The following is a 12,737-nucleotide window of genomic DNA, read 5'->3' as shown; positions in this document are numbered from 1 at the left end:
TGAGCTTCCCCACTAGTTTCCTATAGTAAGTAGGGTCTGTCAAAGCCACACCCTCTTTTGCCTTGAGCTTGACTGTTGGGTCTAGTGGTGAAGTAAAGCTGTTGTAGTCCATGCACTGATACTCTTTGAGCAAGGTTGAACTTCCTCTGAGATATTATCACACCATCATCCTTGTAAAGAACCTCTAAATCCAGGAAGTAGTGTAGCCTGCCCAGATCTTTTATCTTGAAGCTGTCATTTAGAAACACCTTCAAGTCTTCAATTTCCATTGTGTCAGTTCCTGTCACCACAATGTCATCTACATACACTGCTATATAGACATTTGAGTTTTCAGTTTTCTTGTAAAACAAAGAGTAGTCATACATAGAGTGTGCATAACCCCTTGAACATAAGGCTTCAGTGAGCTTAGCATATCACTGCCTACTGGCTTGTTTCAGCCCATAAAGGGATTTGTTGAGCTTGCAAACCAACTTTGAACTATCTACAGCCGGGCCCTGTGGAATCTTCATGTAGACTTCCTCATTTAAGTCCCCATGTAGGAATGCATTATTTACATCCAACTGGGATATATGCCACCCCTTCTTTACAGCAACAGCTATCAGGGACCTCACAGTTGTCATCTTGACTACATGAGAGAATGTCTCTGTATAATCAATGCCTGCTTGTTGGGTATATCCCTTCACAACCAACCTAGCTTTCAGTCTTTCTACACTTCCATCTGCTTTATGTTTTATCTTATACACCCATTTGCACCCTATAGTTTTCTTCCCAACAGGTAAGGGCACTAGGTCCCATGTGTGGTTGGCATGTAATGCTTCAAACTCTTGGTTCATAGCTGTTTGCCAGGCAGGGTTCATAGCTGCCCCCTCATATGATGAGGGCTCACTGTCACTGCAAATGTCTCTTACTAGACTTTGGCTCTCAGGATTTAGAGCATTAAGGGAGACATGATGATTTTTAGAAAATAAAGCATTGAGAGAAAATGGTATAGTTGAATTATTGTGAGCAATAAGTGATGCTGATTTTAATTTTGGAAGTGAGTGTAGATAGTCTTGTAAGTATAGTGGTGTTCTGTGAGGTCTTTGTGATTTCTTTAAGGTAATGGATGTGGGGCCTGGTTGATAACCAACTGTTGATGTGCTTTGACTGGAAGACTGTGGTGTATTAGATTGTGGTGAGGAGGTGGAAGATTCAGTTAACCTGGAGGATCTCACAGGTAATAAAGGAGTATCATGCTCTAAAGGTTGATTGTGTGTAACACTTGTGCCATCATCACTATCACAAAGATGTTTATCATCCTTAGGAGTGTGATCAATGAAATGGGCAGGATTAAAAACAGAAGGAAAATATGTATTTTCAGATGATAGAGTGAAGGGAAACACACTTTCAATAAAGACAACATCCCTGGAGACATGTATCTTTTTAGTAGCAAGACTTAAGACCTTGTACCCCTTGACTCCATAGGGATAACCAATGAATATGTGTGGTGATGTTCTAGGTTCAAATTTGTCCCTATGCATCTTTGGTACATAAGGGTAACACAAGCATCCAAAGCTTTTCATGTGAGAGTATGTTGGTTTTCTTTTGTAAAGTAACTCAAATGGGGATTTAGGGTGACTATGGGAAGAAGGTAGTCTATTTATGATGTAAGTTGCACACAAAATAAATTCACCCAGTACTTCACAAGTAATTTAGATTGAAACAAGAGTGCCCTGGCAGTTTCGGAGATATTTATGTTTTCTTTCTACTATGCCATTTTGTTGTGGTGTGTAAGGGCATCTCCTATGATGAATAATGCCTTTGGATTGGAAATACATGTTTGCTTCTGTACTGGTAAATTATGAGGCATTGTCAGATCTAATAGTTTTGATTTTGGTGTTGAATTGAGTTTCAACCATGGAAACAAAGGTTTTTATAACCTGTAGTGCATTGCTTTTCCAGGTTAGAAGATTGGTCCAGGTGCACCTACTTTAATCATCTACCATTGTAAGAAAGTATTTATAATTATCATGTGTTGCCACATGATAAGGTCTCCATATGTCTATATGGAGTAATTGGAAAATTTCAGTGGTGAAATTGGTTTTCTGGGAAAATGGTAGTCTCTCTTGTCTAGCCATTGGACAGATGGAACAGAGAAAAGGTTGTTTGGATTGAAAAAGGACATGGATAGAGGAGATCCCTCTCATTTTGACAAAGGGTACATGCCCTAGCCTATTATGCCACAAAATATTCATATCATAACCAGTGGATGCACTAGAATTCAGATTATGACTCTGATTTTTATTGCTTGAACTTGAACTATTTACAAAGGGGAAAGATACACACTTATTTGTGGAAATTGAACTATATAAAAATGAATGACCGTGAAGAGTGAGTTGTGTGTGCAGTGAGTCCCATTATCAAGACAAGACACTGAATTATTGACTACAGAACCCGAGTACTTGTTTCTCAAACACTTTGGGCAAAGAAAGTATAGACCATCACAAGCCTTACCAATCTCCAGAGGCCTCTTCATTGAAGGGGCTGTAGAATGCAAAGATGATTAGTGAAAGCTACTATGCTCTTGGGGTTGGAGCTAGCTAGACAGTGAATGGAAATTAGATTGTATTTGAATGAGGGTATAAACATTACTTTATGTAGGGTGATGTCAGGCACATGTGTTGCACTGCCAATTTCTGTTACTTTTACTTTATAGCCATTTGGGAGGACAACTAGGAGTGGACAATGTAATGTCACAATGTTAGTAAGTAGGAACTTATTAAAGGTCATGTTATTTGAAGCCCCTGAGTCTAGTATCCAGGAATCAGTCTTATTTTTGAAACACTTACAGGACAATTTACCAAAATCTATAGAGGAAGTGCAGACTACTATACCTGAAAGTTCACAACTCTATTGATAGAATTGGCAGCATTTACATGTTCTCCTCCATTCCCAGATTGAAAGTATTGCAGCAGATTCATGATATGTCCATATTGCTCCTTTGATAAACTGATGTTTTGATCTTCAGTCAGGTCGTTAGCTTCCTCTACCTTGTTGCAGGATGTGTCAGGAGTTCACCACCCTTTTTTCCTTTGTTAAAACTCTGATTTCGGTTGAAACCTTGATTTTGATTGAAGCTTTGATTGGGATTTTATTTTTGATTGCGTGAATATACAGAATTGTCGGGGTAGCCGTGTAGTTTATAGCACTTGTCCTTAGTGTACCCTGGCTTCTTGCAGTAGTCACACATGGGCCTTCCCCTTCCATAACCACTGTGGTTGCCATTGTTGGGTGAGTAATTGGTCCTGTAGGTGTTGGACCTAGAGTTGGTGGCATTCAATGATGTGGACTCAATAAACAGTTGAGTGTTTGGTTTGATTTCTCTCTGTTTCTCGTCTTGTATCAGCAAGGAAACAACTTGAGTTAATGTTGGTAATGGGTTCATCATGAGAATGCTTCCTCGAATTACAGTGTATGTCTCGTTCAAATCCATGAAGAATTGTATTAGCCGCCTATCCTGTTCAGCTTTGTAGAAGTTTTCCTTGGCACCACAAGTACAATTACAGCTGCACTAAGACCTTTTACTCAAAGTGCTCAATTCTTCCCAAAGCCTTTTCAATTTAGTGTAGTAGCTGGTGATATCAAGGGTTCCCTGAGATGCATCATTTATTTCCTTTTGGATTTGATACAATCTAGCTCCATTTGTTTGCTCATATCGATCTTCTAACTCAATCCATAACTCCACAATATCATTCGCATATTCAACACTATCTGCAATGTCCTTTGAGAGAGAATTGAGGATCCAGGAGGTCACCATGTCATCACATCGCTCCCACTGACGAAATGTGGACGAGTGGGGGTCTGGACGCTTGCATTCACCATTTATAAACCCTAGTTTATTTTTAACCGATAACCTCGCAATATACTCCGCCTTCATGATCGATAACCAACTCCACTGAAAGGAGTTGACACAAGCATAGCACCAGGATTATCCGACGGGTGCAAATACAAAGGATCGCTTGGATTGATTCCGGAATTTCCTTGAACTCCGACATTCACTGCTGTACTAGCTACATCGCTCAAATCGTCCACAACCATGAGTAATTGAAACTAGTTATGCTAGTATTACACTGTTAGAAGAAGAAGCCCCTGCTTAGGCACTCGAATTAGGGCAAAATGAAACTGACCGTAGGAATCGAACCGATTAGGGCAAAATCAAGGAGATGATGAATAGAGGAGATAATCGTAATGGAGTGGTCGGGCTCGGATACCATGTTGATTACACACGCCCTCACCTCGCTCAAGCTTGAGACGAGCAACAATGGAGGTCAGAGAGATAGAGAGAATGCATAACGAAGAGAGAGAAAAAAAATATCTGGAATGAACCGACCAACTTTATTTGATATTTGTATTAACAATATATATAAACTTGTCTAACTAAAATGAATAGCTAAGATAGCCTCTTTACAAATTAACTAACTAACTAACTACTTTACAAATATCTAGCCACTTTACATAATTAACCATCTCATCAAGTTCTAGTGGTGACAATCGTCTTCCTATTCCCTTTGCTTTCTCAGCCATCTCCGCTATGAGTCAAGTACTTTTTTCTGTTTGGTAATTGATTGAATGGGCATTTAATTTGAAACAGCAGATTCCAGATAAACTAAGTTGAAATGCGGATGTTAGATTGAAATTGTCTCAAAATTTTAATGCTCCAATACTGGTTAATATAAGGATTGGGGGCTGAAGATGTTTCAAGTTTGTATAGTTATTTCAGATCATCTCAATTTGAAATCAAAGGTGCAAAAAGTGAGATATACTAATATGTACAAGTATAACAGTAAAATATTTAAGAAAATGCTAATTTTCAGTTTCTTAATGTCATTTAAGTTTTATCTTGGATTTGTGTCTCTTTTTCTCAAACTTGCCCGTTGATAAAGAAGATTTGTATTTTCATAGTAAATCTCATTCATACATTAAATAGTTAGAAGACATAAATTTGCAGCTACGGTAAATTGATCTTATTATACTGTAAATCACATTTAAAGACGCTCTGGGGAAGACACGACTATACATTATTTGTCGGGTTACGACCGATGGTCATACAACTTATCATTTATTTCACAAAAGTCACTTATTTATTTTTCATCACTTAAAAGTCACTCAATTTTACCTTTGTAACTTAAAAGTCGTTCTAGTTCAAAACCTATAAAATATCCTATAAAAATATGACATGGCATTAAATTTAATTAAAAAATCTAATTATAGTGCCACATAAGCTTAGATGGACCATACCCAATTTAAATTAATTTCATCCACAATTTGATTTGACCCATTACCCAAATTGGTTTTAATATTTTGAACATTAGAAGGAAAAGAAGAGAACAATTATTTTGTACTAAAATTTTCTTACTTTATTTGTTACGTAATAACCTTAATGTCACCACTTATAATTTCATTAAAAATATGAACAGAACAAGCACAGATTCAGTTTTTGCATCATTCATATCATTTTATAATTTTTCATGAAGTTAAAATACTACCATATCAATCTCACATAACATATAAATGTACCACTAACTGACAAGAACAACAAGCTAATAAGAACCTATTTTCACAAATTACTATTCCATTAAAGTCAAAATATTGCTCATTAAGCAATACTAACAGACAAAAATACTGCTCAGTAAGAAATACCCACAATGAAATTGCATAGTAGAAGTTGTCAATACACACCGCAATCGTAGACAACCTATAGCGATAGTTTGGACAAAAAAAAAAAACAACTTGTGTTATTGAACGTAAATGTACAACCAAAACTTAAAGATAAATTCTGAAAAATTCATACTTGTATGATTAATTTATAAGTTGAACTAAAATTAGACTTTTAAAACTGACAAAGTTGTCTTGATTTTCTTTAGTATTGGTTTGGTCTGTTAATTTTTAATGCACCTTTATTCAACCATCACAACAATAACACACTTAGTGTAATTTCACAAGTGAGGTTTGACGAGACTAATGTGTACGCAAACATTGTCCTTATCTTATAAAAAATAGAAAGACTGTTTTCAATATACTTTCTACTCAAGAAAGTATGGTCACAACAAATATGACAAAGAAACATAGAAGTGGAGAAACTATAGAAAGAGAAGTAGTAACAATACTTTCTCCGGTCCACAATAAATAATTTTTTGGCCTTTTTTGTGGTCCAAAATAAGTGATTTTTTAAGATTTCAAGAATGCATTAATTATTTTTTTCTACATTGCCCTTGGAGTAAATAATGTTGGAGTATGTGATATGGGTGTTTATGTAAAGAGATAGTAAATATTAATATGATCAATTTTATTGCTAATTAATGTTAAATGGTGAATTTCTTGGACATAATTTACTGTCATAACATGAATATAATTTATTCGATATTATATTTGAACTCTTTTAATTTTGTCCTCAAATAATATTTACTTTTCATTTACTTTTTAAGTATAACATTTTAAAGCGACACTCTACAACAAAAACAAATATATAGAAGAGAAAGAGACATTGACGAGAGGGAGAATTAAAGAAGACAATCAGATAATTTAGATAATTGGCGAAAATATAATCACAAAGAGTCATATTACTTTATTTATCGAGCTAGTTAATTATATATTTTTTTAATACAAATATATTATTTAATAATATTTATACGATTTCTTAAAAATTAAAAAATTATATATTTATTGACATGGATACACGCGCAAATCGTGTACCATAAGACTATTAAATATTATAAACTCAAACAATCTTTGAAGAAAATAATAGATTCAAACAATCTAAAAAAACAATTTTCAGACCATCCTATTTTTGTTTTTAGAATTATATGAATTGATTGAAGAACTGAAAAAGGTGAATCTCCTGCACTTTCGGAACGACTCAACTAGACCCGACGAATGCCGAGGTTTTAACACTACAAATTAATGGATACATCTCGCTCCCAAAACCCTAATCACCTAAAACCCTCCGACGAGCCTGACCACGACCTTTATACAATCCCTAGTTACACAAGTAAGTAACCCACACAACCCTCCTCTCTTTGTATTTTTCTGAAATTATCTCTAATTTATACGTTTTTGTTTTTTGTTGTTGTGTGGATTAAAAAAAAGGTTGGTTTTCTTGGCAAAGCATACACGAAGTAGAGAGGCTATCATTACGCGAATTCTTCGATGGCAGTTCGATTACAAGGACACCCAGGATTTACAAAGAGTACAGGGACTTCATTATTACCTCCTACCGTGAGGATCCGACCCGAAAGCTCAGTTTCACGGAGGTCCGGAAGTCATTAGTGGGCGACATAAGTGTTCTCCACAAGGTTTTCACTTTTTTAGAGAAGTGGGGTTTGATCAATTTTGACCCTAGTAATGCTGAAATAGCGCCGGCGGGTATTGGTGCTGCGGCGGAAGAGGATAATAAGGAGGATGAAAAGTGGAGGATTAGGGTTGAAGAAGGGGCCCCGCATGGGGTTAGGGTTGTGGCAGCTCCTCATTCTTTGAAGCCCCTTGTGCCGGTTCCGTCTCCGGTGGTCGTCGGGGACGGAAGTGGTGGCAGGGGGAGGAGTGGTGATGTGGCAGATAGTATAGTGAAGGCGTCACCTTTGGCGTCCTATTCGGATGTTTATGGGGAGTTGATGGATCAGCAAAAGAAGGAAAGTGTAGTGTGTGATAGTTGCAAAGAACAGTGTGCTTCGGGTCATTATGAGTACATCAAGGTATTTTTGTGAGTTTTCTCGAGTAGTTTGACTTCATTCTTTGCTAGTTTTCTTTATTTATTTTGAATTCTAGTTACTACTATGTATTAATCGCAATAGAGTGGATGGAAACATAATTTGGTGTTCAAGAATTATCATTTTGAGCTCAATATTGGTGCAAGAATTATATGATCAGGAATTGAGCATGATATGGTGGATCACGTTGTCTTTGTAAAAACATTTTGTGTATCTGTGGACTTAGTAACTGGTTGTGTATATATTATTTCTGTTTTGGGTTTAGCAAGTGAGCTGTTTGAGACTATCTTTATTGAAAGGCTAGTGACAAAGCGAGTGGAATTTTGGACCTAAATGCTTATCAGTAGGACTTAGATAAGCTGCAATGTATGGTTTGATTATTGTTTTTTCTTTCTATAAGTTACTCTTGGCTCTTGTCAAAATTGTTTATATAACAGAAGACAAAAAAGTTGTTAGGAGATCTATTAAGCTATAATCCCGAGACGCAACATACTCTCTGATGGAACTATCTGTATTGATGATTGCTAAATTTTTAGAAAAACTTACAAGGCGCTGGCTCTTCAAATTAATGTATTAAGAACCCCTAAATAGACCATGTTTCTTTGTTTTGCACTTGCTTGTCAGTTTCTTATGATATTTTCCCACTTAGAGAGTTTAATAAACAAGATGTGTATGTCGGTGCATGATGATTTGCCAGGTTGATCTGTAGCATTTGTCTTGTATACACTTATGTTATGAATGCTGCCAATTTTTTTTGAAATAATTTGTAGTTGGAAAACTACAGGATGCTTGAAAATAGGTATACTCAGAATAGCAGCTGTCTTGATTGCTTCTCTTTGTTTTATCCAGAATGCAAGCTATAATTTATGCGAGAAGTGCTTTAAAAGTGGTAATTATGACAAGGACAAATTGGCAGATGAGTTCAAGTTGATGGATGGTGAGAACTCCAAAGCTGTCTGGACTGAAGCAGAAACCCTACTCCTATTAGAATCTGTACTGAAGCATGGTGATGACTGGGATCTTGTTGCTCAAAATGTCAAAACAAAGAGTAAACTGGATTGTATCTCAAAGCTTATACAGTTGCCTTTTGGGGATCTTATGCTTGGTTCTATTCATAAAAAGATTAAACTTTTGGACACAAATGGCGAGGTAAGCACCGGGGATCAAGCTCAAGGTGCAATAAGTGAGTCTGGAGAAACTCCTGGAAATCAATCTCATGAGCAGAACCAGGAGCATCAACAGAATGGAGATGCTGAAACCGAAACTCCTCCTCTCAAGAAAATACGCAGGGCTCCAATTTCAGAAGCCAGTAGTTTCCTGATGAAACAGGTACACAACTCACCATTGTTGCCATTGTGTCTAGTTGATCAAATTATGTTCTATTTGTATGTGGAAAGCATATCGAGCAAATAAGCAGTTTAAGAAATGTTAAACACAGGATAATAGGAAGCCCAAGAAGGAAAAAATGCTACATGTGGCTTTTGATTGTTCTAAACATTCCAAGATGTGAAAAGAAGTAGCTTTATGGTTTCATAAGTAAATTACTGAAACGCGATTGGTGTTTGGTCTTGAGGCCGTCTTGCTTTGTTGTATGTCCACATTTATTAGTTTTGTAAAAAAATGGTGATCTGTACTATTTAGGTAGCTCGGATCTCTGGTGCTGTTGGTCCACATATCACAGCATCTGCAGCTGAGGCTGCTGTTACAGCCCTTTGCTACGAAAACCAGTGTTCAACTGACATTTTTGATGAAGATGATAATGGATTGGGATCAATTGCTGATATCAGTGAGACAGAGAGGTAACTAATTCTCATTCCATCTTTTTTTGATGAATACTTGATACTCTTTCCATTCGTTTTCATGTCAGTCTTCTATATCTCCTTTCCGGAAATGGTCATTTTTATTCCAAAACGTACTATTCATTATTCACTATATTATCTATTTAGAACACGTGAAAAAAATTTGGCTTACCTTAACACTTATTCACAGAGGGTAATTCCGAAAGGTACATTAAGACATTCCTCTTCTCTTCAATTCTTTAAAAAAGTGAAAGGTGAAAAACAATATGGGATACAGGGAGTTTTTAACTATCAGCTTGTTGCTTAACATTTGTTTCAGTCTCTGCAGTTATTCTTGTAGAATTCCCTATCATGTATATTCAGCATTTTAATAGTTGTATCTTGATTTCATTACATCTTGGCTAAATAATCATTACAGTGTTCTAAATTTTCTTTTATATGAAATTGTATTGTCATATTCTCAGAGGGAGTCAAGACGAAAGTGCTAAAGGGGAGGAAAAGCCTGCCAGCTCAAGTATTTACCCCGTGATAGTTATCATTTTTGTCTCTTTAATTTCCAATCAGACTGGAGCAACTGCTAGAAGTTGGTTCTTGGTCACAACTTGTCAGTCATGTACTAACATGGTTATGTTCTCTTTTTATCAATGTTGTGGTTATGTTGTCTTGCAGAAACAGAGGTGGCAGTCTCCCAGAGAAATACTATACCTCTAACTTTACGTATGAGGGCCGCAACAGCAACTGCTCTCGGTGCTGCTGCTGCTCATGCCAAATTGTTGGCTGATCAAGAAGAGAGAGAAGTAGAATATCAGGTTTCTACTTTAGTCGAAGCACAGGTAAGTTTATCGTCCAGAACAAGTTTCGGGCAAAAGAAAAAGAAAAATGAAAGAATCCTTTCTGGAAAAAAGAAAAAAAAAAATGAAAACTGGGTCAGGAATTGGACCTGAGAGCTTTCTTCATATTCAGAGAAGTCTAAAACACTTGTGCTTTATTATCCTCTGCCTCTGTACATGCTTCTCATTTTCTAGCTTCTTAAGTTCCTGGTACTTTTGTTCTTCCCTCAATATCTTTGGTTGGCTTGGCTTATCACTTACGTGTCTTTCCATTACATGTAGGTGAAGAAGTTGCAACGTAAAATGAAACATGTCGAAGCTCTGAACCTGATGATGGAGAAGCAACATGCGCAAATGAAGGAATTAGAAGAGTCTTTAGTTACAGAGAGAATGGACATCTTGCAGAAGATATTTAGTGTGGGGGTATCTAGATGGAGTGATCATGCTTCTGCCAAATCTCAAAGTAGCAGCATAGCTTGATGTTATACCATGATATTGTAGAGAGACTCAGCATTAGTTTCCTTCTGCAGATATTCTCCTGATGATTATTGTCATGTGCCTGATTAACAAATAAAAGATCCATTTGCCGTTCAGTTGAACTGTGCCGCTTTTCCTAAATGTCAATGTAACTAACTATAGGCTAACGTCATTACTAGTTTACTCATGGAAAGACTTTTAAAGAACTGCAAATGTACTTTTGAAGGTGTGACACATTGATTGATTTGAAAAATTGGGAGGTTATCTCTATTGCTTTGGATCAAGGTCGAAATACAATGATGTTGTTTTCAGAGCATGGATAGAAATGCTTAGTATGTGAATTCCTTTTACGATAAGGAGAATAGAAGTGTTTAATCAGAGATTTTAACACCTGATAGAATTCATGTCGTGGAAATGCAGAAGCCAATAACCGAAAAGCATAGAAATGGCAATATTTTCAATTGAATAATCTGTCGTGCTAAAACTTCCAAGAAACATCCTAAGGATATATATATATACCCATAATTATATTCTTCAATGCATGTACGATAGGGGACCGATGTCTAATACTAATATAGTATCTGATCAAAATATCAAGAAAATATAATAAAATGAAATGAGCAGTGCCAACATTCTGAGCAAGGACGAGCAAACTTTCTATTGAAATAGTCATTTGATTATACATGTACACTAATGCACCCAGTAATACATTTGGCTTAATACTATATATAGTAGTATATAGAAAAACTCAACAACATGCCTTCCTTCCCTCCCGTCTCATGCAACACCAAGAGAAGTGGATTAGAAGGAACCTTATTCTAAACATTACTAGCTTCCTCTATTCCATTTTATATGACAATACTATTTCCACTGCCATATTAAACAAAACGGAGTAAATACTAGCTAGCGAGTATCATCCCAAGCAGATACAATATTTTCCTCTAGGGCCAGTGGCACATGTTGCACTTTGGTACTTAACATTCAAGGCTTTCTTGCATGCAGCAACACATTGTGGCACTGTGCATGGATTTATGTCAATACCAAAAGCACTCTCTACAATCTTTGGAGCACAAATTAAGAGCACAATTGCCACAGCCACCATTACTATCATAGCTTCACTCTTCTTCATTTCCATTTCTTTCTTAAACGGTTTATTTTGTTTTCTTCTTCTTAATTCTTTCCATAAAGATAACTTTTCACGTCTATTTATAGTGAAAATTTGTAGTCCGCTGATTCCCATTTAGTAGGTAACCAATACTCTATTATGCTTAACTAAATGCAGCTCATAATATTGTAATCTAGGATCTTAGTAAACAAGTAAAATTAAGATATGAAGTATCACATCCCACTAGCCATATATTTTTCTAGTGTTAATATAAGCTCTGTCCAATAAGGAATCAACCTTTTGGCGATTCCTCTGTTCTTCTTTTCCACGTGTACGAGTTCGATTTTTGGGGTTAGCTGATTGGTGATTAAAAGTTTTAAAACGACCTTTGGGCAAGGGATTGAAACTGCTTTAATTTGTGTATTAGGCTTAGGTCTAATCATATAGTACAAGTGAATAAATGGAAAGTTCTTATGTTGTCTCTCTTTTTCAAATTTGGAAAATGAATATTGGAGCACCACTGTGTGTTATGATTTGTAGGGGTATTACTTTCTTGGTTATGGCCCGAAAAGATACGGACTAAGATTAAAAGGAAAAATGTATCTATTGAGTTTCTATGTTTGAAAATGGAGTATGTGAATTGCAGGTGTTATTTGGTAGTTCGTTGATGGCCTAACTGAATTTCACGATATCGGGATGGCTCGTTTTCCGTACACGTAAAAGAACGCACTTTCAGTCTTTTGGTTTGTGAATAAGACATAAAATAATAATTTCGAAATTATAA

General features: G+C 36.2%; 3 protein-coding genes across 3 annotated transcripts; 1 reads left to right on the top strand and 2 right to left on the bottom strand.

Annotated features, from left to right (window-relative positions):
• Positions 1 to 20: 20 nt before the first annotated feature.
• On the bottom strand, positions 21 to 365 carry LOC138908216 (uncharacterized mitochondrial protein AtMg00810-like). Its single transcript, XM_070198867.1, has one exon. The coding sequence runs from the start codon at positions 363 to 365 to the stop codon at positions 21 to 23; it is 345 nt and encodes a 114-aa protein (XP_070054968.1).
• Positions 366 to 3,550: 3,185 nt separating this feature from the next.
• On the bottom strand, positions 3,551 to 4,563 carry LOC104119681 (uncharacterized). Its single transcript, XM_009631255.1, has 2 exons — positions 4,504 to 4,563; positions 3,551 to 3,934 (listed from the first exon to the last, which is right to left on the bottom strand). The coding sequence occupies exons 1-2, from the start codon at positions 4,561 to 4,563 to the stop codon at positions 3,551 to 3,553; spliced, it is 444 nt and encodes a 147-aa protein (XP_009629550.1).
• Positions 4,564 to 6,826: 2,263 nt separating this feature from the next.
• LOC104119678 (SWI/SNF complex subunit SWI3A) lies at positions 6,827 to 11,054 on the top strand. Its single transcript, XM_009631252.4, has 7 exons — positions 6,827 to 7,027; positions 7,126 to 7,727; positions 8,592 to 9,071; positions 9,384 to 9,541; positions 10,006 to 10,055; positions 10,211 to 10,374; positions 10,654 to 11,054. Exons 1-7 carry the CDS (start codon positions 6,940 to 6,942, stop codon positions 10,849 to 10,851), a joined length of 1,740 nt encoding a protein of 579 aa, XP_009629547.1. The 5' UTR covers positions 6,827 to 6,939; the 3' UTR covers positions 10,852 to 11,054.
• The last annotated feature ends 1,683 nt before the right edge of the window (positions 11,055 to 12,737 follow it).

This window comes from Nicotiana tomentosiformis, chromosome 3 (assembly GCF_000390325.3).
Source record: "Nicotiana tomentosiformis chromosome 3, ASM39032v3, whole genome shotgun sequence".
In the NCBI taxonomy this organism is placed as follows: domain Eukaryota; kingdom Viridiplantae; phylum Streptophyta; class Magnoliopsida; order Solanales; family Solanaceae; genus Nicotiana; species Nicotiana tomentosiformis.
Note: the sequence above shows the minus strand (reverse complement) of the source record. Positions and strands in the feature narration are given on the sequence as shown.

What these genes read in the sequence shown, in the direction of transcription:
- LOC104119681 (XM_009631255.1), bottom strand. Translation starts at nt 4,563, where the DNA reads ATGGCTGAGAAAGCAAAGGGAATAGGAAGACGATTGTCACCACTAGAA. An exon ending in CACTAGAACTTGATGAGATG is followed by an intron (nt 3,935 to 4,503) that starts GTTAATTATGTA and finishes AACTCCTTTCAG; the next exon opens with TGGAGTTGGTTATCGATCAT.
- LOC104119678 (XM_009631252.4), top strand. Translation starts at nt 6,940, where the DNA reads ATGGATACATCTCGCTCCCAAAACCCTAATCACCTAAAACCCTCCGAC. An exon ending in GGAAAAGCCTGCCAGCTCAA is followed by an intron (nt 10,056 to 10,210) that starts GTATTTACCCCG and finishes GTTGTCTTGCAG; the next exon opens with AAACAGAGGTGGCAGTCTCC. An exon ending in CTACTTTAGTCGAAGCACAG is followed by an intron (nt 10,375 to 10,653) that starts GTAAGTTTATCG and finishes CATTACATGTAG; the next exon opens with GTGAAGAAGTTGCAACGTAA.
- LOC138908216 (XM_070198867.1), bottom strand. Translation starts at nt 365, where the DNA reads ATGTATGACTACTCTTTGTTTTACAAGAAAACTGAAAACTCAAATGTC.